This window comes from Balaenoptera physalus, assembly GCF_965194825.1.
Source record: "Balaenoptera physalus genome assembly, chromosome: 2".
Lineage (NCBI taxonomy): Eukaryota > Metazoa > Chordata > Mammalia > Artiodactyla > Balaenopteridae > Balaenoptera > Balaenoptera physalus.
In genome coordinates this window covers 145,023,364-145,049,417 of record NC_138883.1, presented here as the reverse complement: position 1 = coordinate 145,049,417, position 26,054 = coordinate 145,023,364, and the positions used below count along the sequence as shown (strand labels likewise).

General features: G+C 39.1%; 1 protein-coding gene and 1 long non-coding RNA gene across 9 annotated transcripts in view; one reads left to right on the top strand and one right to left on the bottom strand.

The window, feature by feature from the left end:
* LOC309654610 overlaps positions 1–11,964 on the top strand; it is a 59,976-nt gene extending 48,012 nt beyond the window's left edge. Inside the window, exon 4 of the long non-coding RNA XR_014260333.1 lies at positions 10,311–11,964. This is a non-coding gene — a long non-coding RNA (uncharacterized lncRNA). The remainder of the gene's footprint in view (positions 1–10,310) is intronic.
* LOC309654491 (endophilin-A3) overlaps positions 1–26,054 on the bottom strand; it is a 661,335-nt gene that overhangs the window by 49,104 nt on the left and 586,177 nt on the right. For all 8 annotated transcript variants that reach the window (XR_014260293.1, XM_082448506.1, XM_082448508.1 and 5 more), the window contains 2 exons: positions 16,211–16,338; positions 13,944–14,072 (listed from right to left, as the gene is read on the bottom strand). Coding sequence is in view for 7 of the 8 variants with exons in the window: in XM_082448506.1 (XP_082304632.1) it covers positions 13,944–14,072; positions 16,211–16,338 (257 nt within the window). In the remaining variant the exon portion in view is untranslated. The remainder of the gene's footprint in view (positions 1–13,943; positions 14,073–16,210; positions 16,339–26,054) is intronic.

Below are 26,054 nucleotides of genomic sequence, written 5' to 3'. Positions count from 1 at the left end.
AACGTCACGCCGGCCTCTGCCGCCGCAGGCTCGCACTGCCTCCTCCATACCCTTCCCTCCCCCCGGCCTGAGTGAGCTAGAGCCCCCTAATCAGCTGCTCCTTTAACCCCGTCCTGTCTGAGCGAAGAACAGACGCCCTCAGGCGACCTACACGCAGAGACGGGTCCAAATCCAAAGCTGAAACCCGGGAGCTGTACAAACAAAGAAGAGAAAGAGAAATTTCTCCCAGCAGCCTCAGAAGCAGCAGATTAAAGCTCCACAAACAGCTTGATGTAACGGTTGAATACCTGAATAGACAATGAATCATCCCAAATTCAGGAAGTGGACTTTGGGAGCAGGATATATTAATTTTTCCCCTTTTCCTTTTTTTGTGAGTGTATATGTGTATGCTTCTGGGTGAGATTTTGTCTGTATAGCTTTGTTTTCACCATTTGTCCTAGGGTTCGGTCTGTCCATTTTTTTTGTTTTTGTTTTTATTTAAAAATTTTTTTTCGTAATAATTTTTCCTTATTTTTTATTTTAAAAAATTAAAAAAATTTTTCTTAATAATTTTTTTATTTTAAAAAATTAAAAAAATTTTTTCTTAATAAATTTTTTCTCAATAATTTTTTCTCATTTTTTATTTCAAAAATTAAAAAAATTTTTTCTTAATAAAATTTTTTCTTAATAATTTTTTATTTTTATTATAAAAAATTAATAAATTTATTTTAAAAAAATTTTAAAAAAATTTTTCTTAATAAATTTTCTCATAATAATTTTTTTTCTTATTTTTTATTATAATAGCTTTATTTTATTTTATTTTATTTTATTTTATTTTATCCTCTTTATTTCTTTCTTTCTATTTTTTCTCCCTTTTATTCTGAGCCGTGTGGATGAAAGGCTCTTGGTGCTCCAGCCAGGCATCAGGACTGTGCCTCTGAGGTGGGAGAGCCAACTTCAGGACACTGGTCCACAAGAGACCTCCCAGCTCCACGTAATACTAAACAGCGAAAATCTCTCAGAGATCTCCATCTCAACCTCAAGACCCAGCTTCACTCAACGACCAGCAAGCTACAGTGCTGGACACCCTATGCCAAACAACTAGCAAGACAGGAACACAGCCCCATCCATTAGCACAGAGGCTGCCTAAAATCATAATAAGGCCACAGACACCCCAAAACACACCACCAGACTTGGACCTGCCCACCAGAAAAACAAGATCCAGCCTCATCCACCAGAACACAGGCACTAGTCCCCTCCACCAGGAAGCCTACACAACCCACTGAACCAACCTTAGCCACTGGGGACAGATACCAAAAACAACGGGAACTACAAACCTGCAGCCTGAGAAAAGGAGACCCCAAACACAGTAAGATAAGCAAAATGAGAAGACAGAAAAACACACAGCAGATGAAGGAGCAGGGTCAAAACACACCAGACCTAACAAATGAAGAGGAAATCGGCAGTCTACCTGAAAAAGAATTCAGAATAATGATAGTAAAGATGATCCAAAATCTTGGAAATAGAATAGAAGAAATGCGAGAAACATTTAACAAGGACGTAGAAGAACTAAAGAGGAACCAAGCAACGATGAAAAACACAATAAATGAAATTAAAAATACTCTAGAAGGGATCAATAGCAGAATAACTGAGGCAGAAAAACAGGTAAGTGACCTGGAAGATAAAATAGTGGAAATAACTACTGCAGAGCAGAATAAAAAAAAAAGAATGAAAATAACTGAGGACAGTCTCAGAGACCTTTGGGCAACATTAAACGCACCAACATTCGAATTATAGGGGTCCCAGAAGAAGAAGAGAAAAGGAAAGGGACTGAGAAAATATTTGAAGAGATGATAGTTGAAAACTTCTTTAATATGGGAAAAGAACAGTTAATCAAGTCCTGGAAGCACAGAGAGTCCCATACAGGATAAATCCAAGGAGAAACACGCCAAGACACATATTAATCAAACTATCAAAAATTAAATACAAAGAAAACATATTAAAAGCAGCAAGGGAAAAACAACAAATAACACACAAGGGAATCCCCATAAGGTTAACAGCTGATCTTTCAGCAGAAACTCTGCAAGCCAGAAGGGAGTGGCAGGATATACTTAAAGTCATGAAGGAGAAAAACCTACAACCAAGATTACTCTACCAAGCAAGGATCTCATTCAGATTTGATGGAGAAATTAAAACCTTTACAGACAAGCAAAAGCTGAGAGAGTTCAGCACCACCAAACCAGCTTTACAACAAATGCTAAAGGAACTTCTCTAGGCAAGCAACACAAGAGAAGGAAAACACCTACAATAACAAACCCAAAACATTTAAGAAAATGGGAATAGGAATATACATATCGATAATTACCTTAAATGTAAATGGATTAAATGCTCCCACCAAAAGACACAGACTGGCTGAATGGATACAAAAACAAGGCCCGTATATATGCTGTCTACAAGAGACCCACTTCAGACCTAAGGACACATACAGACTGAAAGTGAGGGGATGGAAAAAGATATTCCATGCAAATGGAAATCAAAAGAAAGCTGGAGTAGCAATTGTCATATCAGACAAAATGGACTTTAAAATAAAGACTATTACAAGAGACAAAGAAGGACACTATATAATGATCAAGGGATTGATCCAAGAAGAAGATATAACAATTGTAAATATTTATGCACCCAACGTAGGATCACCTCAATACATAAGGCAAATACTAACAGCCATAAAAGGGGAAATCGACAGTAACACAATCATAGTAGGGGACTTTAACACCCCACTTTCACCAATGGACAGATCATTCAAAATGAAAATAAATAAGGAAACACAAGCTTTAAATGATACATTAAACAAGATGGACTTAATTGATATTTATAGGACATTCCACCCAAAAACAACAGAATACACATTTTTCTCAAGTGCTCATGGAACATTCTCCAGGATAGATCATATCTTGGGTCACAAATCAAGCCTTGGTAAATTTAAGAAAATTGAAATCGTATCAAGTATCTTTTCTGACCACAACGCTATGAGACTAGATATCAATTACAAGAAAAGATCTGTAAAAAATACAAACACATGGAGGCTACACAATACACTACTTAATAACGAAGTGATCACTGAAGAAATCAAAGGGGAAATCAAAAAATACCTAGAAACAAATGACAATGGAGACATGACGACCCAAAACCTATGGGATGCAGCAAAAGCAGTTCTAAGAGGGAAGTTTATAGCAATACAAGTGTACCTCAAGAAACAGGAAACATCGCGAATAAACAACCTAACCTTGCACCCAAAGCAATTAGAGGAAGAAGAAAAAGAAAACCCCAAAGCTAGCAGAAGGAAAGAAATCATAAAGATCAGATTAGAAATAAATGAAAAAGAAATGAAGGAGACAATAGCAAAGATCAACAAAACTAAAAACTGGTTCTTTGAGAAGATAAACAAAATTGATAAACCATTAGCCAGACTCATCAAGAGAAAAACTGAGAAGACTCAAATCAATAGAACTGGAAATGAAAAAGGAGAAGTAACAACTGACACTGCAGAAATACAAACGATCATGAGAGATTACTACAAGTAACTCTATGCCAATAAAATGGACAACCTGGAAGAAATGGACAAATTCTTAGAAATGCACAACCTGCCGAGACTGAAACAGGAAGAAATAGAAAATATGAACAGACCAATCACAAGCACTGAAATTGAAACTGTGATTAAAAATCTTCCAACAAACAAAAGCCCAGGACCAGATGGCTTCACAGGCGAATTCTATCAAACATTTAGAGAAGAGCTAACACCTATCCTTCTCCAACTCTTCCAAAATATAGCAGAGGGTGGAACACTCCCAAACTCATTCTACGAGGCCACCATCACCCTGATACCAAACCCAGACAAAGATGTCACAAAGAAAGAAAACTACAGGCCAATATCACTGATGAACATAGATGCAAAAATCCTCAACAAAATACTAGCAAACAGAATCCAACAGCACATTAAAAGGATCATACACCATGATCAAGTGGGGTTTATTCCAGGAATGCAAGGATTCTTCAATATACGCAAATCAATCAACGTGATACATCATATTAACAAATTGAAGGAGAAAAACCATATGATCATCTCAATAGATGCAGAGAAAGCTTTTGACAAAATTCAACACCGATTTATGATAAAAACCCTGCAGAAAGTAGGCATAGAGGGAACTTTCCTCAACATAATAAAGGCCATATATGACAAACCCACAGCCAACATTGTCCTCAATGGTGAAAAACTGAAACCATTTCCGCAAAGATCAGGAACAAGACAAGGTTGCCCACTCTCACCACTATTATTCAACATAGTTTTGGAAGTGTTAGCCACAGCAATCAGAGAAGAAAAAGAAATAAAAAGAATCCAAATCGGAAAAGAAGAAGTAAAGCTGTCACTGTTTGCAGATGACATGATACTATACATAGAGAATCCTAGAGATGCCACCAGAAAACTACTAGAGCTAATCAATGAATTTGGTAAAGTAGCAGGATACAAAATTAATGCACAGAAATCTCTTGCATTCCTATACACTAATGATGAAAAATCTGAAAGTGAAATTAAGAAAACACTCCCATTTACCACTGCAACAAAAAGAATAAAATATCTAGGAATAAATCTACCTAAGGAGACAAAAGACCTGTATGCAGAAAATTATAAAACACTGATGAAAGAAATTAAAGATGATACAAATAGATGGAGAGATATACCATGTTCTTGGATTGGAAGAATCAACATTGTGAAAATGACTCTACTACCCAAAGCAATCTACAGATTCAATGCAATCCCTATCAAACTACCTGTGGCATTTTTCACAGTACTAGAACAAAAAATTTCACAATTTGTATGGAAACAGAAAAGACCCCGAATAGCCAAAGCAATCTTGAGAACGAAAAATGGAGCTGGAGGAATCAGTCTCCCTGACTTCAGACTATATTACAAAGCTACAGTAATCAAGACAGTTTGGTACTGGCACAAAAACAGAAACATAGATCAACGGAACAGGATAGAAAGCCCAGAGATAAACCCACACACATATGGTCACCTTATCTTTGATAAAGGAGGCAAGCATATACAGTGGAGAAAAGACAGCCTCTTCAATAAGTGGTGCCGGGAAAACTGGACGGGTACATGTAAAAGTATGAAATTAGAACACTCCCTAACATCATACACAAGAATAAACTCAAAATGGATTAAAGACCTAAATGTAAGGCCAGACACTATCAAACTCTTAGAGGAAAACATAGGCAGAACACTCTATGACATAAATCATAGCAAGATCCTTTTTGACCCAACTCCTAGAGAAATGGAATTAAACACAAATAAACAAATGGAACCTAATGAAACTTAAAAGCTTTTGCACAGCAAAGGAAACCATAAACAAGACCAAAAGACAAACCTCAGAATGGGAGAAAATATTTGCAAATGAAGCAACTGACAAAGGATTAATCTCCAAGATATACAAGCAGCACATGCAGCTCAATAACAAAAAAACAAACAACCCAATCCAAAAATGGGCGGAAGACCTAAATAGACATTTCTCCAAAGAAGATATACAGATTGCCAACAGACACATGAAAGAATGCTCAACATCATTAATCATTAGAGAAATGCAAATCAAAACTACAATGAGATATCATCTCGCACTGGTCAGAATGGCCATCATCAAAAAATCTAGAAACAATAAATGCTGGAGAGGGTGTGGATAAAAGGGAACCCTCTTGCACTGTTGGTGGGAATGTAAATTGATACAGCCACTATGGAGAGCAGTATGGACGTTCCTTAAAAAACTAAAAATAGAACTACCATACGACCCAGCAATCCCACTACTGGGCATATACCCTGAGAAAACCATAACTCAAAAAGAGTCATGTACCAAAATGTTCACTGAAGCTCTATTTACAATAGCCAGGACATGGAAGCAACCTAAGTGTCCATCATCGGATGAATGGATAACGAAGATTTGGCACATATATACAATGGAATATTACTCAGCCATAAAAAGAAACGAAATGGAGGTATTTGTAGTGAGGTGGATGGAGTTAGAGTCTGTCATACAGAGTGAAGTAAGTCAGAAAGAGAAAAACAAATACAGTATGCTAACACATATATACGGAATCTAAGGGAAAAAAAAAGTCATGAAGAACCTAGTGGTAAGATGGGAATAAAGACACAGACCTACTAGAGAATGGACTTGAGGATATGGGGAGGGGGAGGGGTAAGATGTGACAGGGTGAGAGAGTGGCATGGACATATATACACTACCAAATGTAAAATAGATAGCTAGTGGGAAGCAGCCGCATAGCACAGGGAGATCAGCTCGGTGCTTTGTGAACACCTAGAGGGGTGGGATAGGGAGGGTGGGAGGGAGGGAGATGCAAGAGGGAAGAGATATGGGAACATATGTATATGTATAACTGATTCACTTTGTTATAAAGCAGAAACTAACACACCATTGTAAAGCAATTATACTCCAATAAAGATGTTAAAAAACAAAACAAAACATCATGGCAGAGAGGTTATATATTAGTTTGGGAGTCATAAGCCCTATACTAGTGTTCCAACCAGTGGCTTTCAAACAGTAGCAGAACCAATTCTTAAGCTTTTTTTTAATATATATATAAGGAAGTCCAATTCACAAAACTGCAAAAACGTGGAGGTCTTTTAGTTATACTGTATGTTGGGGGAGAGGGTAGGTAGGGTTGAAGGGTAAGTTTGGGGTCCCTGACAAAGCTCCATGGAACCTACAGTTTGAAACTCGGTTTCTCCACTGGTCTGTTGATGGCGCATAGAAGAAAGGTGCATGGTTATTTGGAGGACACAGAATAAATGGGCACAACGTGAAATTACATGATAAAAGGCCTTGTGGGTCAGCTGTTTTTACAATGTGAAGGGGTGATGGTTAACACGGGGCTGGGTGTCTGTGAAGTTTTCAGGGCCGAGAAACTTGTTGGTGGACTGAATACAGGAGTGGGGAATAGATATTTGGGGAGGAAAGCAGTGTTGCTGTTTACAGGACTGGCCCACGAGAGCTGTGGTCTGAATGCTTCAAGAGATGGCGGGACTCAGTCTCTGCAGACACAGAAGCCCAAGCACATGGCTTTTTGCAATAAGTATGAAATTTGATAGGTGCTTGAATAGCCCTTTCCGTTTTTCATTCTGCACATCTAGCTACCTTATGCCAGCATTTCCTTCTACTTCTTGATTGTGTAGGTATTCATGTTTCCTCCAAATGGGAAATTGAGATGGACCAAAGGAGAAGAAAATCATGTTCCAAGGAGCATTCAGAATCTTCAGCGGATCTTCAAAGAACAGACAATTGCTTTACATAATCCAAGTATGAGTACAAAGAGGTCTGGGGCAAGTATATCAAGGGTTAGGTGAGGCAGCGGGGAGTCATTACCGCATGGTGCATGACTCGCCATGTTCCTTTCCTGCTACAGCAGTGATGGGCGAGGCATGCATCAAGGTGGGGCCTCAATCCTCCTGGGGACAGAGGGGGCACACTCAGGTAGACCTCTGGCCTAACACTGGCTGGCATCCTGCAGGCTGGCGAGAGGCCAGCCTCTCCGTGGACTCTGCTTGGATCCTAGACCTCCCACCATGGGACAGTTCTCCAGTGGGCCCTGGCTGCTGCTCATACCTGAGCCTCTGACACCTTGTCCCTAAGCTGCAGCACTTCCTAATTCCTGCCTCAGACCTCTGCTTTGACACTCTCCTCTCTGATTAGACCACCTGGGTTCCCATTCTGCTGTCTCAAGCCCAGAGCCTCCTTCTCCCTCCAGTTCCTTTGGAGTCACACAGACTTGGGATTAAATCTTAGCTCCCACACTTGTTACATATATACACACGGGTAAGTAACTGCACGTAGGGACTTCGCTGGCGGTCCAGTGGTTAAGGCTTCTCCTTCCAATGTAGGGGGGGCGGGTTCGATCCCTGGCCAGGGAGCTAAGATCTCACATGCCTCGCAGCCAAAAAACCGAAACATAAAACAGAAGCAATATTGTAACAAATTCAATAAAGACTTTAAAAATGGTCCACGTCAAAAAAAAAAAAATCTTAAAAAAAAAAAAGTAATCGCACATCCCTGAGCATGTTTACTCTTTAGCAACACAAAGCTAATGATAATATCCACCTCATAGCCTATTCAAGCTGACACATATTAGGTACTCAAGTTATTGTTATCAGGGGTGATGAGTGTTGATGGTTTTTCAATATGTTTCTTACTGAGATGCTCCCTGTCAGCATATAATCCTTAGCTCTTTGCAATGTAGTTTCTCTCCATGTTTGACTTACCTCTGTGCCAAGGTCCCAGCCCTAGCCTGGGGACGACTGTGTCCCAGATCCTCAATTAATGACACATCCATTGCTAACTGCTTGATACGCCTGCTCTCTCTTGGATAAGCTCTCCAGAGGCATGGAATCCTAATTTAATATCTTGAGTGACTGGCTCCACAGTCCAATCAATGACCAGTGATGCGATTTCACTGAGCTTAATTTATGGCTTTCTGCAGTTTCTTTCTCCCCAACTTTGCATCCATACTGTAGACAGAATGTTCTCTTTTAACACAGATTGGGTCATACCATTACTCTACTTAAAACATTTCTTGGGACTTCCTTGGCGATCCAGTGGTTAAGACGCCGCGCTTCCAATGCAGGGGGTGAGGATTTGATCCCTGGTCAGGGAACTAAGATCCCACGTGCTGCGCAGCCGAGCCAAAAAATAAAAACAAAAAATTTTTGCCTCCCTGCCTCCAATAAAAGGAAGTCCAAGGGTTTTAGCGTGACATTAAAAGCCCTTCACAATCTGGTCCTAATGTATACTTCCAAACCCACCTCTTCCCACTCTCCCTCACACCCTCTGCTTTAAGTCACGTGGATCTGCTTATGGTTTTGCAAATAAGCCAGGAGCTCTCATGTTTCTGTGTTTTTGCATATATGCTGTTTCAACAAAAATGGCCTTCCTTTTTGTTCCAAGTGGCCTGGTTATAGTGTCATCTCTTCTGTCAACCTTCTCCGATCCTTTGGGAGCCTTAACTCTTCTCTCCTCCGTAAACACTTATACTTTTGCATTTGCTATGTCATAGTTTCTGTGTCTATATATCTGCAAAACCAAGATCTTATTCATCTCTGTACACTAAGGAACTAGACTGGGCTTAGGAGATGCTTAGTGAATGGTTGCTAAATGGATGGAAAGATGGATGGAATTTCCAACCATCTGTGATTGATTGTTTGATTGAATATAGGGTTCAGAGAGGAGAATGGTGGGAAAATTTCTGTATCATAGGCAGAAGTAGGAAAAACAAGGGAGGGGGGTCGGCTTTTTGAGTGGCAGAAGAGGTTTTAAACATACTTGAAAACATATTAGCTATTTCAAGGATTGTATATGGTGTAAATAAGAGATAAACATAGTACAGAAGAGGGGATACATTTCAAAAACTAGAGATGAAGCAAAATAAATTAGCTTTAAATTAGAATATGGTCAAAAGCACTAAAATGTTCGGTTCATAAAACAAGAGGAAGCAGATTATCCTCAGGTTTTCTCTTTAAGTATTCTGAAAGTTATATGGAAAATGTTGTGGTTAAATGTATTTTTCTGGAGAGAGAGTTTTTTGCGGGGGGTGGGGGGTGGTCAAAGGGATTTGTGACTTAAAGATGTTAAATCACTGTGACTGAGTTCCACACTGCATAATGTCAACCAGTAGTTGTCGGAGGCAAATAATTGTCAGACACATGAGGCTGTGTTCAGGAATTTAAGCATATAAACTTGCTGCACCACAAAAATTTTCTCAAAGTCCTCCCCTGTAAGGGAAATCATTAAAGCCAGTAAAGAAAGCTAGTAATTCAGTTAGACATCAACAAAACTCTAGGTATATTTCACAGCATCTTAAGCCTAAAAAATTCTCTGGATTAAGAAGATACTTTTAAATTTATGTAATACGTTTCTTCTGAAACTGACCAGCATCTCTTAGGTATGAATGGCTTACCTTCTCTCTATTCATCTCATGGAGCACCAAGCACCCTGCTGCTACCTGGTTACACCCTTGCTTCCCACCATCTGCTTGTACACACACTGTGTGCACTCAACTTTGTACCTTCTACCTACTTATTCCCCCATCCTCTCCTATCAATGGGGAACTCAGAAATGACAGAGGTGTAGGGCTTAAATCTATATCGCTAGTAAGTTTAGACTTTCTAGAAAGCAATTTGCCTTATTTGCTTTAGTTCTTGTTTAAGCAATAGAGCATTACACCTACAGCTAAAGTTCTGTCCCTAAACTTTGCTTTCTTCTTTTCTCTCCCAGGAGTACCAACAATCCTGACATTGGTATATGTCCTTCCCATGAATGTTTGTATATTTTTGCCATACAGTCATACACTCATAAATAAAATATATGATTGTGCCGTAAGTTTTAACTTTACATGCTAGTATATTGTGAGGATTATGATTATGATTTTAATGAGATATAATTTAAATACTATAAAATTCACCCTCTCAAAGTATATAATTCGATGGTTTTTTTAGTGTATTCATAAAGTTGTGCAGCCATCAGTACTATCTAATTCCAGAACATTTTCATCACCGCAAAAACACCCGTGCCTATTAGTCATTACTCTCCATTCTCTTGCATTTTCCTCTCCTCTTAGCCACTGGCAGCCTTTAATCGGTCGCTATGGATGTGCCTACTCTAGACATTTCATGGAAATGTAATCATACACTGTGTGATCTTTTGTGTCTGGCTTCTTTCACTTACCATCATTTTTAAAGATTCATCCATGTTTTAGCATGTATCAATATTTAATTCCTTTTTATGACCAAATAAAATCCCATTGTATGGATACACTACATTTTCTTTATCCATTCATTAGCTGATGGATATTTAAGTTGTTTCCACCTTTTGGCTGTTAAAAATAAAGTTGCTATGAGCACTTGGGTACAAGTTCTTGTGTGAACATATGTTTTCATTTGTCTTGGGTATATAACTAGGAGTGGAATTGTTGGGTCATATGTTTAACTTTTAGGGAAACTGCCAAACTGTTTTCCAAAGCATCTTCCTAGCTTAACTCCATTCCAACCTGTGGGCCAAAAGAGTTTCTTGGAGACTAAAGAGGAGCCCAACACACAAGAACACTTTAGAGCAGAGACTCAGATCAGCTGCACCTCTAATGAGCTTAAGGAATAAGAAAAACAAGCAACCCAATATACACCTAACACGAAATTATAGGATAAATAATGTTCTTGCTAAGCATTAACACACGAAAAAATAAAATATGCAGCTCTTGATATTTACTGGTCATTTTCCTCAGACAAGCTTTCCTTTCTTACCAGAAGGTGGCAGGAGGGTACAGTTTAAACTCCCCACCCCTCTCATTTTTAGAAGAAACTTTTTTTTTTTAAAGAATAAGACAAATAACTCTCGCAAATAACTTAGAACTTTTAACCCTTAGAAATGCAGATTCTCAGGTTCTATTACTTAATATCATGATTAGAAATACCATATAAGAGTGACTAGGGACAATCACTATTGATATCTATACCACATGCGTCAAATAAAACATATTTGGGTATAACAAAGAACTATGAATCTGTCTAAAAGGTATGAATAGATAAGCTCACTCTGATTAGTAGAAAATATTTTAAGGGTAACTGAAAAATAAGAGAAAAATTGATACATTCCACTGACTGACAGTAATAATCTAATCTCAGTTTGCAATATGAAAATGTAATTTTGGAAAGCAGTATTCAAGTTTGTAAATGTTATAATGCCCTCCTCTATCAAATGGGGCTGAGTTAGATGATAACCCAGGTCCCTTCTTCCACTAATATAGTATATTTCCTATTTTAGAGATGAGAGTAGGACGGACAAGGGACTCACCTATGGTCATATACTAGCTAGTGACGGATCTGTCTGTAAAACCCAAGTCTTCCGACACTTCATCAACTTCATCATTACTTCATCTTCACTTAAACAGATGAATCTCCATAAAAAGCAAAGTTAGCTATGACTTCTGCCCATAAGAAAACACGGTAAGTTCACTGCAGGCTTATTTAAAATGGCACATAACTCAAAATGAGGTGTTTATTTTAAAAAGAAAAGACCTCCTGATGAGTTCCTGGGGTGCAGGCCATAGGGGATGACTGCCAGGTAAAGCAAGACCAAATGGGCCCATTCCTAGTAAGAGCTGAAAGGGGGGTTTGGGGGGGGAGGGAAGAGGCAGAGGAAGACTGCCAACACCGAGCTGCATCACGGGCCCGAGGGGGCACAGCACAGGGTCCAAGGGACTGCAAGAGTCAAGGAGTGGTCAGAGACGGCACACACGCTGACTGGGCCTGCCGAAGAATAAACCAAGACAAGCTTAATGGTCTTAGCTGGAGGCTTCACTCACGAAAACAGTTTCCACTGAATCCAGTCCCTGACTTACGACAGCAAACAGTACACCACAGTCCTTTCAATGGCTCGTCCCCCCAAAAGCCTAATTGTAAACTATTGTGGGGAAGTAGGAAATTTAGAAATAATGTTAAAAGCTGAGGTTTCTCTTAATAGAAGTCAGATCTATTTTGCAGAATCCTCTGCAGGTGTAGAGCCGTAGAAACTCTAGACATTTGTGGCTTGGCAACTACAGAGTTCCGTTCCGCTTCTCTCCTTGCTGCAGCCAGAGAACGCCGCCCGTTCTGTGAAGGTAGGTGTGTTTTGCCAGAAAACTCACATATTTGTGGGTGGAGTCAGTTGGGAGGCTGGAGGGATTTTTCAAAAGTCTGCGTAGGCCAAACACTGCAGGGACTTCCAAGGGGTGAAAAATAATACCTTGGGGGTTAGCAACTTTCCACTGCTTGTGAAGCCAAAGGTGCAGCTCTGGAAACATGGCAGGTTAACTAACTGACAATGACAGGGAGGGAGAGCCTTATAGCTGGATGGCTGTGTCCTAGGATCCTGTCATTACATGCACCTTTACTCTGGTACCGAGACCAGCCATAAGGGCTCCTCCGGTTACCCTGGGCTCTCTGGCCTCGGCAAGATTCATCTTAAGTGGCTGCAACTACAGGTACCCCGTTAGAACTAGGAAACCAGGCAAATACAGTTGCCCAGAGAATTAAATCAATGCACAGTAAATGACAGGCACACGCAAGGTCACCCGAACACAGTAGATCTTAATTTTGAGGAGTTTATAAGTCTCTCTGAGAAACTGACCAAAGCTATTGACACAGGCCCCCTGGCCCCCATAAAATGTACGTGTGTAGAGCGTATAATATTAATCTCAGTTGGGGCATGCATGGGCCCGGGGTAAGACTTAAGAATCCATGGCTTAAAGAGACAGAATGGCCCTAGATTAAGACAACATCAGACTGAAAATGGCATTTCTATTAAAGAAGTCTGAGTCGGTTAGAAAGAAGGTTTAGCTGCTGTCGTAAACAAAGCAGAAAGAGCCACTGAGGCACAGACTGGTGATGCTCACCCAAGGACAGTCCAGGACAGACAGTCTAGGCCACGGGACCCTGACATGCCCACTCTCCGGCCTGGCCTCGCCTAGCACAGCCTTGGTCCGGCTGGAGGGCACAGCTAATGATTTCCAACAGACCTCCTTGCTCTGACTCCACACTCACCAAGCAATCACCTGCTAGAAGCCGGCCTTTTGTGCAGACCTGCCCACCGGGACAGGGTGTTCTGGTCTTGCCAATATGAGCATGCCAGTGTACAGGGCAGGTCCTGTACATGCCCTCATAGTCCTCAGTGAGAATGATTACACTGCATTCTGTTTTACACACTGGTCTCATGAGCTGCTGTCAGCTCACCCTTGAGAGATAGATCCTCTGTCGGGTGCTGGAAAATCAGATTTTTAAGCTTGTAGGGCTGTCTGAGCTACCAAAATGCCAGCTGGCGACTCCCGGCCACACTGGGCTGGCCTTGTGCTCTCCCACTGGAAATGACCACGCTCACCTTTTACAGGACATTGGATGGTCACGTTTGCTCGCTGGGGTGCTTCCACGATGCCTCCAATCACGACGGAGAGATGGCTGTGCTCCGGTCTGGTGATATTTCTTCCAACAGACAAGATAACAGGTGCCTCTTAATTCAAAGGGAGCAGGAAACTATGTTAGGTTCAGGCTTTTGCTCTGAGTAAACCGTGCCGCATTTGCTAAGATTTGCTGAGTTCTTTGAGAGCAGGGGTGGGGTCCTGGCTCTCTCCGTATCCCTTGTGGTGCCCCATGGGGACTTGCACATCCACAGCCTGGAGGTGCTCAGGGGATGGATGGACAGATGGATGCGTTCAAAGAGGTATCTACAAAGAGGCGTTGCAACAACCATATACAGACTGTGAGGATAGTTTGGTTTTATAACCAAAATTGAGGATAAAGTCCTCTTTGGTACTTTGAAAAAGAAGGAATTCAGAAGTTCATGCAAACAAGACATGGCATGGCATGAATAACATCTCTGCAGTGCAGCCTTGGATGAGCTAAAGCAGGACCAAAACACACGAGGGCTTGGGACCACCTGACTCTTTTCCTGGAAGAAAAATTTGAAACAAACCTGCGTAACACTTGCATGGAAAAGATGAATAATAAAAACAAGGTCATAAAGAATCAGGAATTCATTCACAGACTTTTATTTTCCTGGATTTTAAGAACCATGTACTTTTACCAGATTCATTTATGAACTCACTCAGGAAACATACTTTGTGCCTGGGCTGGACAATGGGAATATGAAGTTGGGAAAGAACCATTCTTGCCCTCAAGCAACTCATAGACTGGTGGGAGACACCATTATCATTACAGGGTGATGGCTGTTGAGGTAGAGAAAGGTGCTGGTTGCCCAGGTGTCTCTCAGGAGCATGTGGGGGTCAGGGAAGGCCACATTCCTCTACTGCAGAACTATCGCCACAGTTGGTTTCCCTCCTCCACCCCATTAGCAGGTAAGCTCTTGGAGGGAGAGGCCACGTCGTAGTTCTTTAATCTGTTTTATCACCAATGCATAGGACATGAAAGAATAACAACATTTTGGTGTTTGGTAACCATGTATTCTGGAGAAGAGAACTTGGGAATGACCATGTTTGGGTGACAAAATGTTCCATTTGCTCCTGGAGTGCTTGGGGCACTGAAATGCTATCCTGAGAATTGAAAAGATAGGAACTCTTGGGCTGGGAAAGGGCTGTCATTGTCCTATGTCCTCTGGCCCCTGAGGACCTTGCACCAGCTCTCCCATGAATCTGAGCTGTTTTGGGATGGACTTACGGGGAAATCTGTGAGCTGCAAGAGAGACTTCTATTCCTCCCAGCAATTCCAGAACCCTGGAACTGAGGTTTTCTGGAAAAGAGCTGATGCTCACAGGAGAGAACAGTCCAGGAGGATCAAGGCACAGAAAATCAAGGCCTGAAGGCCCTACCTTGGGAATGCAGCCAGGAGAGGGACTTAGCATCAAGCCTTGCACATTCAAGGAGCTTTTAAAATCAACTGGTCCAACCTCCTCTATTTAGAGAAGTGATGAACTGGCTACATCAATGCTTAGTTGTCTAAATGCTGGGTTGCAATCCCTAATATTGTCTTTCTCCTCACCTTAGTTTATTTGAGCCATAGATACCAGAAATCACAGAGCAGAGAGTTGGAGGATAACTTTCTTATTTTAGTTTTAATCCCAGAACATGAGCCTGACACAAGGAAGCATTGCTTACAACTCTGCCACCTAAAAATGTTCCTTCATAAAAAAAGCACACTTTAATATTAAAGTGGCTTTGTCTACATCCTGGGACAATTGACACTAATTTACGATGACAATTTCCTGAAAGTGTTTCTAAGGATTGGGGGGTATGCCATTACGAGGTATACATCAACCTTTAAAGGATATTTACGCTCTTTCGCTGGCTGGTGGCGCTTTAAAAATGAAAAGTCCATACTATCAACACTGCTGATCAAACCCTGTCTCATTAATTCCCAATTCTTAGAAAGCAAACTCTAGAGCAGCTGTTTTCCAAGTGTGGTCCTCAGGCCAGCAGCACTGGCATAACCTGGGGACATGTCAAATATGCACATTCTCAGACTCCATCCCAAGCCTGCTGTGTCAGAACCTCTGGGAATGGGGTCTAGAGATTTGTGTTTTAACCCCACCCCCCAGTTATTCTGCTGCATGAAGTGTGAAAACTGCTGCTCCAGAGTTTAATGTTCAAAACAAAACAAAACCCAGGCATTCCAGGTTTCAACAATAGGCATTACCTGCATACAGCACAGAAGAACTTTCCACATCCGAACCGAGATGATTAGCAACAGAACATCCATATATTCCTTGTTCTTTCTTTGTAGGTTTCTGTATCTGTATTTTCCCCATTCCATCCAGAATGACTCTGTAGAACAGTCAGAAAGAGGATGCGCTTGTGTAACACACCGAACTGTTCTAGAACCACAGCAACTCACAGAGAATGAAGACAGCAAAATGATTGACCTTGGGCTGGCAAGGATCCCAGAAGATGATGTTGTCAAGCTACCTGCCTATAAGCGGACAACTATATAGACTAGAGGGTGGAAAAGTCCTTCGTCTCGGCTGAAACTCAGTGAAATGGTAGAGCTGGACTGTGCTTGGAGATCCTATCATCCTATCTCACTTTGCATGAGAACAGACTTTTCTGGATGGACTCAATGCTTAATCTACCACGTTTTAAAAAAGACAAACGAGATTGCAAACGAATTGGAAGATTCGTTTAATTTTAAGATTATACATTTCAAGAAAACGCAACTGCAAGTTTTGTTGGTACATTACATAGTTTTCTTTCAAGCATGAAAAATACAGTACTGAATACTAATAGTTTAAATCATCTGATTTTTCCCTTTCTTTTATAATTTGTTAGTCATTATTAAAATTTCACTAATGTTGCACCTTACAAATCCACATGAGACATGTGTGTCATTCTCTACAGGAAAATCAAAAGTCCAAGTAAGGTAAGCTCTAGGTGAAGTTACAAAAGAAGTATAGCAAGGATTATTAGGCACACACAGTCTCCACGCTACTGTTCCTTAATAGTATGGTTTACTGGGAAAGATGATCTCAAACAGGGATCAGCATTGATTCCCTTGTGTATAGTTCAGAGATACTAAGTGATGCCGTGTCTCCTGCTTCTCTATTTCTCAGTTCTACACATACTGAATTTCACCTGTCTGTCATCATCATTGACCCACACCTTACTGTGTTACAGTTAACTTTAATAGGTACTACTCTTTTGAAAAAGTTAGAAACGTTTGCAGTGGGAGTAGCAACTCTGAAGACTAGGGCTGCTTCTAGGCTATAGGATATCTGTATGAATTTGAAAAAAAGTTGACCCTCACCCTTGGCAAATGTAGCCTCAAAGTTCAGGGGTTGGTGAGCAGAGGGTTCCCTTCTGTCCACCTCCTTCCCTTCCTTTGGAGAGACAATGCCTTTCACAGCTTTGTGGGCAATTTGTGAGCTCAATTTCAGCCAGAGATTTGCCCGTTCAGCTGCGTACCTCTGTGCAAAGTACAAACTGTATACACATGCATGGTGGTCCTGAACATGATTTTGGCTATGGAAGGAAAGGGAGAAATAGAAAATTCCCAAGTGTTCAATGAAATATTAGTTATAAGAGAGTGGAAGAGGTTTTTATAAGAAAAAAAGAAGGAAACAGTTGAAAGGGAGAAGTTAAAGACAGCAAAATCTGTCAATGGTCAATCAAATCTCCTTTATTAATTTTTTTAAAATTCAGGGTTGACCCATTCTACCACTTCTGAACAGAAAATAAACATTGTGCCATAAATTATTATATTCTGTATCAATTTTTGCTTCATATTATTATTTTTTAAAGTTTATTTATTCATTTATTTATTTATGGCTGCATTGGGTCTTCGTTTCTGTGTGAGTGCTTTCTCTAGTTGTGGCGAGTGGGGGCCACTCTTCATCGCGGTGCGCGGGCCTCTCACTGTCGCGGCCTCTCTTGTTGCGGAGCACAGGCTCCAGATGCGCAGGCTCAGTAGTTGTGGCTCACGGACCTAGTTGATCCGCGGCATGTGGGATCTTCCCAGACCAGGGCTCAAACCTGTGTCCCCTGCATTGGCAGGCAGATTCTCAACCACTGCGCCACTAGGGAAGCCCCACTTCATATTATTTTAACTAGGGTTTCTCTTCTAATTCTATATGAAATAATAAATCTTTTGGTTTATGAGACTAGAGGACCATCCTATATGACTGTCAGTAGAGAATGATTTCACTATTGTTTATATTCTTTCAAATTTCTTCAGAATAAACGTTGAAAACTTAAGAAAATTTCTTCAAATTTTACTTCCTTCTTATTATAGCAGTTTAAAAGTCGTTGAAAATACAGAACTTAAATTCACTTTCTCCTGAAGTCACAAGTGAGAAAACAGAGATAATGGATTCTACTTTGTTAATGATATGCCTAAAATTGGATAATAAGTTATTAATTTTTTAGTTTTTTATGAATGAGGACAAAATCCTCATTTCTAAATCTGTCACGCTTAAATTATGCTCGTATTTGAGTCCTCAAAGGATTAAGTCCAGTCTTATGACTGTCACTCCTATAAACTTATTTTTATCCAAGTGACATAACCTCCAGAAATACATAATTTTGAAACTCTCTTCAGACTGGCTTCCATTATTATAGCTCATAATAATAAATAAAGAACATCTGTAAGTTTCATTTTCCAATGTTTACAATACCCAATCTCCTAAAGAACTTATGGGCTAACTGTATTGTGTTTCCTGAAAATAATTTGTTTAGTGAATGAGAACATTTTAAAAATAAGTTTATGGTGTTATTTAGAATGCCAGAGAGCTATATAATATGTAACATTTAATCAATGTTACACTTTCTGTGTGTCAATATTTTCCCACACAAAGGTTTTAAAAATTATATTAAAATGTTTAAAAACTAAAAAAAATTAAAAATAAATAAAAAAGACAAACGAGCAAACCTTAATTTGCCGGTTGTTAAGCCCTCATTTTCTGCCCCGGTCCTTCTTAACAAACTGCAGACGTGGACTTTTCATTTCAGATTTTCACGCTGGAAGTGAGTGGACCTTTAGCTACTGCTGCCTGGCAATGGTTATTATCTCACTATCACGGTATGAAAAAGTCAGTGGAGGTAACAAAGCTCAAGCGGCATTATATTGGATTTTGACCATGCTGTTAAGAATCAGGACTACACTGTGTGAGTTCCTTATGGCCTCCCAATATTATACCTGCATGTAAATACCACTTGATATTCACAAACACCTGCATGTAAATACCACTTGGAGAATCAGAGTTGGTCAGGTGTATCCTCACAGGTGACATAATTATTCAGGGAATGAGAAAGAGTACTTGTTCTGCTTTAATTTTATTTTAATTTTTTCTTAATGACTTGAAGTTGCTAATAGGTTGTCTGGATCAGTGGTCCATATACTATTTTTTTCCCTGCCCCTTCGCACTTTACAGATCTTAGCAACACAGACTGTTCTGATAACTAAATACCATGTTTCTTCATGAACTGAACGGGGCCACTTCATTTCCTGTCACTTCATGTTGCTCGCTCATCCTATGCTCCAGCCATAATGAACCTCTAACAGGTTCCAGGACATTCCATGATCTGTCATCACCCCGAGCTTTTGCATACGTTGTTCACTTTACTTGGAATGCCCTTCCCCACTCCAGGCAAACTCTGACTTACCCACTGAGTCCTGGAGCCAATGTAATTTCCCCGGTAAAGCTTTCCCCAATACTCCTAGAGTTATCTTCTGCCCCCTCTGGGCTCCTTCTGCTCTGGTTCATATATTTAAAAAGATATTTATAAAACATCTTTTTATTTCCACCAGACTGTGATCTTGTCAAGAGCAGGGACCAAATCTTATTCACAGCTGTGCATTTTCTATGCTTAGCACAGTGCCTTGTATACAGCAAGTTTTCAAAAACATGCAATGACTAAATGCATGAATGATTACAACAGAACAGAATAATGGTAGAGAATAAATGTACTAGGAGGATGCAAGCCCCCCTGCAACCCACAAATGAAATATACAAGGGTGGGCAGAAACCAAAACAGCTGAATTGCCCAGAACAAAAACAGGAATATGGCAGACCTAGCTATTACTAGGGCTAGACTTGCACTGTCAAATCCCTACTAAGGAATAGTTGATTAAGAACAAAAGTATAACTAATAGCTCTACTTGACAAATGTTTATACACTAAAATGTTTTCTTAAATTATTTCATATGTACGTTTGTATGACTTAGCACTTCTCAGATGATTCCTTGGTTTTCTTGGCCTCAGTTTTACAGCACGGTGAGAAATCACTGAGATTAGAAATAGTCGAGCACATGTGAACCTTCCTGCCAGGTGGTGCCACCCAGTATCCAGCCTGGACCAGTCCGTGGGCTGAAAGTTCTTTAACGAATCTGATCTTGGCCTTTGCTGCATAACCTTATTCTTAACTTGAAGTAACAACAAGGCTGATCTTTCCACAGACATCATCCTAGTGAATCCACCCACAGCCTTCCCTTCCTAGCTGAGATTTCTTACTCAGTTGGCGTCCAAACGTACTCCACGCCCACGCTGTTTCCTCTTATTGGAGACAGGCTCTCAGAAGCATAATTCCATTTCAGAATTACTTCAGTTGAGAAGATTTGTGAAATTCAGAAAAATATATCTAAAGGTGAGAACCTTTGTTGAGTAAAGGAATTTAAACATAAGTTGAAAAAATTAATTAGGTAAATTTGAGAAAAAAATGGAAATAAAAATAGATCTTTTAAAAATTCCCTTAAAACATTAAAAACAAAAACTCTTAATAGCCATATAGGATTGTTTCTATATCAAATGGTTGATCCTCAGAGTATGCAGAAACACATCTGAGTGGGATGTCAAAACCTTAATAGGATTTCCAGGAGTCTCAGCCTCAGAAACGAATGTTAATTCCATTTGAACAAGTCAAACAATCTAAAATCAACTCAATTCAACAAACATTGACTTAAACTGACCGTGCTCTACTACATCCATGTAGTACTTTATGGCCACAAGTCAACTGATCAACCTTCTCAGCCTCTGTTTCCTTATCATTTCTAAAGTGAAACTGTTGAGCCGTCCTCAAAGGGTAGTCCATGGACACCAGGGGTCCGTGAGCTCAAAACTATCCTCATAATAGTAAACACTAAGCCATTATTTGCATTCTTCACTGTGTTGACATTTGCACTCATAGTAAAAGCAGTGGTGGGTAAAACTATTGGTACCTGAACTGGAACCAAGGCAGTGGCACCAAAGGGTACCAGTAGTCACTGAATTCTTGGTACCACACACTTGCAGTAAAAACAAAAATGCCAGTTTCCCTTAAGAATGTCCTTAATGAAGCAGTAGAACTTATTAATTTTACTATAACTGGACCCTTGAGTGTAAGTTATTAAATATTCTGTACGACAAAACGGGAAATACAAAGCACTTCTGCTGCATGCCCAAGTGTGTTGGTGTGATTGTGTGAACTGCTAGCTGAACTAGCTGCTTTTTCATGGCATACCACTTTACTTGCAAGAATGACTGACAGACAAACCATGATTATTCGGACTTGGGTATTTGGAAGATAATTTTTTAAATGAACAAAAACGAGCTGGCCAATTCAAGGAAAATAACTGACAGTATTTGTTGCCAATGATAAAATTCGAGCTTTCAAGGGAAAATTAGAATTTTGGAAAATCAGTAACCTTCATTGTGAGTTTGACTGCTTTCGAAAACTCAAAGACTCTTCTGAAAAGCTGGGTAGTAATATTAAAGAATATACGTCTTTTTTGTACTGTATAATGAAATGTGTCAACATTTGGAAGATGCGTATAACTCAGTCAGCCAGTATTTTCCAAATGACCAATGTATGATGTTATAAAATCTAGTATAGTTAAAAGATCCATTCAAAGAGCAAGAGAAACCAATAGATTTCATTGTAACAGAGTACCAAAATCTCATTAATATGGTTTTAGATTCCACGTTCCAGCTAACCTTTAAGAAACTACCACTTGTCTAGTTTTAGTGTAGCATTAAAAAAGAATAGCCACAATTACCTGAAAGGGCTATGAAAATATTCCTTCTCTTTCCAACTGACATATCTGTATGAAGCCAAATTCTCTCTATAAACGTCAATAAAAACAACATATCTTTTTTTTTTTTTAACATCTGTATTGGAGTATAATGGCTTTACAATGGTGTGTTAGTTTCACTGTATAACAAAGTGAATCAGCTATACATAAACATATATCCCCATATCTCCTCCCTCTTGCGTCGCCCTCCCACCCTCCCTATCCCAACCCTCTAGGTGGACACAAAGCACCGAGCTGAGATGTTAAAAAAAAAACAAAAAAAATCATTTGTATTCAGAACAAAAGAAATATTGTATGCAAAGAAAAACCAAAAATGCAAATTAAGGAAAATATCCATTGTGCTGGCTTTTTCTGATAATCCACTTGCACATGTTTAAAAAAAAAATAGCACACCTAAGGAAAAAGAGAAAGCCAACAGAATATTTCAGGGAAATAAAATTTTCAAGTGAAGAAACCAAAGAAAAACAGGTTTTAGGGCTTCCCTGGTGGCCGCAGTGGTTAAGAATCTGCCTGCCAGTGCAGGGCACACGGGTTCGAGCCCTGGTTTGGGAAGATCCCACATGCCGCGGAGCAACTGGGCCCGTGAGCCACAACTACTGAGCCTGCGCGTCTGGAGCCTGTGCTAGGCAACGGGAGAGGCCGCGACAGTGAGAGGCCGGCGCACCGCGATGAAGAGTGGCCCCCGCTTGCCACAACTGGAGAAAGCCCTCGCACAGAAATGAAGACCCAACACAGACAAAAATAAATAAATAAATAAATTTATTAAAAAAAACCAAAAACAGGTTTTAAATCTGTATTTGCACTTGGACTTGAAAGATCTCAGTGTCAGGAATAATAGGGTGTAGCTTCTTTTTTTTAATTGAAGTATAGTTGATTTACCATAGTATATTAGTTTCATAACTTCTTTTCAACTATGGGAAAAACCACCAGGAAATCCAATGTGAGGTGATCCCCATCTTACTAATTCTAAAGGGGAACCTTATGGCACCCCAAAGGCATGGAAATACCCCAGAAGTGCTCACATGCACACACACGGTCATACTAGTCACACTTTACTAGAGACTTTCCTAGAATATATGCGTTTTTTAGAAATCGCCTTGTTTCCCTTTCGTTAACTCGGGCTGTAGGAATGAAAGGTGAAGCTAGTGTAATGTCATGATGCATTTGTTTGTAGCCTTCTTATACCCCAATCTTATGGAAAAATGGCCTGAGAAGGGAAAGAAAATCATTAATTTTTTTGTTTCCATTTATAATTTATGCCCCCAACTGTTTCTCAAATGGGTGTGAAGTCAGAATGATCCTGGTTACTTGACCAGCTGGGAACTAAATTATTAAATTATCCTTTGAAAATTAAAAAAACAATGTAAAACAATGCCATTATCAGTAATTTTTAAAATACTGCTTTTCAAAAATTATGTTATTTATGTGAACATGAATTGGGCTTATTACTTATTTCTAAATGGATTAATAAACAGCTCTTTTAAATGTTTCATGGTTTTAATTTCTAACATCACTAGATATAACTCACATTACCAAAAGCTCTTCGGGCTTCTCATCATTTTTTTAAGTTTAAAGGGGTCCTAAGTCCAAAAGATTTGAGAATTGCTAAGTTAGTTGATCTGGAAGGTTAATTCCACTTCAAAAACTTCATTATACTCTTGTGTTCAGCGTTCCAGGCAAAACAATAAAAAATTAGATTTGTTCTATCTTTTCATTCTAAGACATAGCCTAACAATTTAATATAAAATTTGAATTTTACCTACATTTCTTTTAATGTTTCACATATTAGGTGATGCACAAAAAAACGACATGATAAAAATAAAACTTGCATTTTTAAAGTAACTTATGGTTTGCAAAACAATTTAACATCTGGTGTTTTGTGTCTCTCAACAATCCCTAGAGGCAGATAAGGTGCAGCTTGAGCTCTTAAACTCAAATTGAAAGAAAGCAAAAGGTCTATAACCCTATGTGTACAAACAGCAAGATTTGGAGACAGTAAAGAACACAAAAGCGAATTAATATTTCTGTTATCCCCTGTTACTTTGTGTAAAATGAATGAAATGTGATATTTTTGCACTGACATGGATAACTATCACAATAAAATAAGGTGACTTAATATTGTGTTTCGAACACCTCAAAAAACTTTGATCCTTATCATCTTATTTTTGGATTTTGTGACATGAAAAACTGCATGATATAGAAAATTACTTCAGATTCTCAATCTTTCTACCAAAGCTATTATTTGTGTGATCTTCAAACATCACTGGCAGTGTTCAGGAGATAAGGTCCCTGGTTCTGACTGGCCATGAATTAGTCATGAAATTCTGTTTCCCAACGACCTCATCAGAAAAGTATTAACCCCTACCCTGCCAAACTCATGGGGCTGGTGTGAGTTCAAATGAGATACCACATCTAGATACGGAAGATTCTGATTTACAGTTCCTACACAATGTAAGATTACTGTAAGTATGCTTTTTTAATGGCCTTATGTTGATTTTATTTTTAAATGTTAAGTGACCTGCAAAGAGAGTCTGTACATGCTTAAATTCAATCTTAACGGTAACCAGTCTTGTATCACACCTATATGATAGTGATTGGGACAGTACGATTTCATTTTGAGAATTCCCATGCACATGTGAAAACCATACCCTGACTTTTTTTTTTTTTTTCATTTTAAAATTCCTTTAATTGACAGGTTATTGTATGGAATACATACAGTAGCAACACATTTTAGAGTATATAATGTAAGTAGAAGTAAAATGTATGATAAAAAATAGCACATGAGAGAGGGGAAAAGGAAGTATAATACTACTAATTTTTTTTGTTTTGAGACACATTTTATAAATTGAACTGTAATTATCAGGCAATAAAATTCACTAACTTTAAGTGTACAATTTGGTTTCTGACACATGTATACATTCGTGTAGCCACCACCACAAACAAGATAGATAACATTTCTATAACCTCAAAAAGTTTCCTTTGCTCCCTTTCAGTCAAGTCCCCTCCCCCAAAACCTTAGGACTATGACAACCATTGACCTTCTTTCTTCACTGTAATTTTGTCTTTGCTACAAGTTCATATAAATGGAATTATTATGAAGTATGTAGTCTTTTATGCTTGGTTTCTTTCACTTAACATAACGGTTTTGATATTCATCCATATTGATGTATATATCCGTACCTCCTTCCTTATCTATGATGAGCATTTGCCATCTTATGGACATACCATAATTTGTTTACAAAGCCATCAGTTGATGGACATTTGGCCTATTTCCAGTTTGGGGTTATTATGAATAAGGCTGTTAGAAACATTCAAGTATGCATTTATTTGATATGCTGCTTTCCATCCTTTTACTCTTAACCTATCTGTGTTTTTATATTTGAAGTGCACTTCTTGTTGACAACCTATATTTAAGTTGTTGCTTTGTTATCATCTGACAATCTCTGGCTTTTAGTTGGAGCTTTTGGATTATTTATATTTAATGTATAATCTCATACTTTACATAATATATACATAAATAGAAGAACACCTTGACAAACTATCAAAAATTATTCAACAATCCACAAAATAACCAAACAGAACTTCTAAAAATTATATATGTGGTCACTGAAATGGAAAACTAAGTGGGTGGGCTAATATCCACCTAGTTTTTTGCAATGCTGAAGAGACGAGTAGCAAACTAGAAAATGAAAGAGGCAATATGAAAGAGAGGTTAAAATACAGGGAAGATTGAGACAGAGAAATTCTCACATACATTTATTTGGAGTTCTAGAAAGAAAGAAGAAAAAGCTATATTCAAAAAAAGAAAATGGGCTGAGAATTTTCCAGAACTGATAAAATAGATGTATCCTCAGGACAGAAAGTGCAACAAATTTCAAGCAAGATAAATAAAACAAGACACTCATGTAGATTTATCATCATAAAACTGCAGAGCACCAAAGATAAGAATAAATTTTGAAAGATAAACAGAGAAAAAGGACAT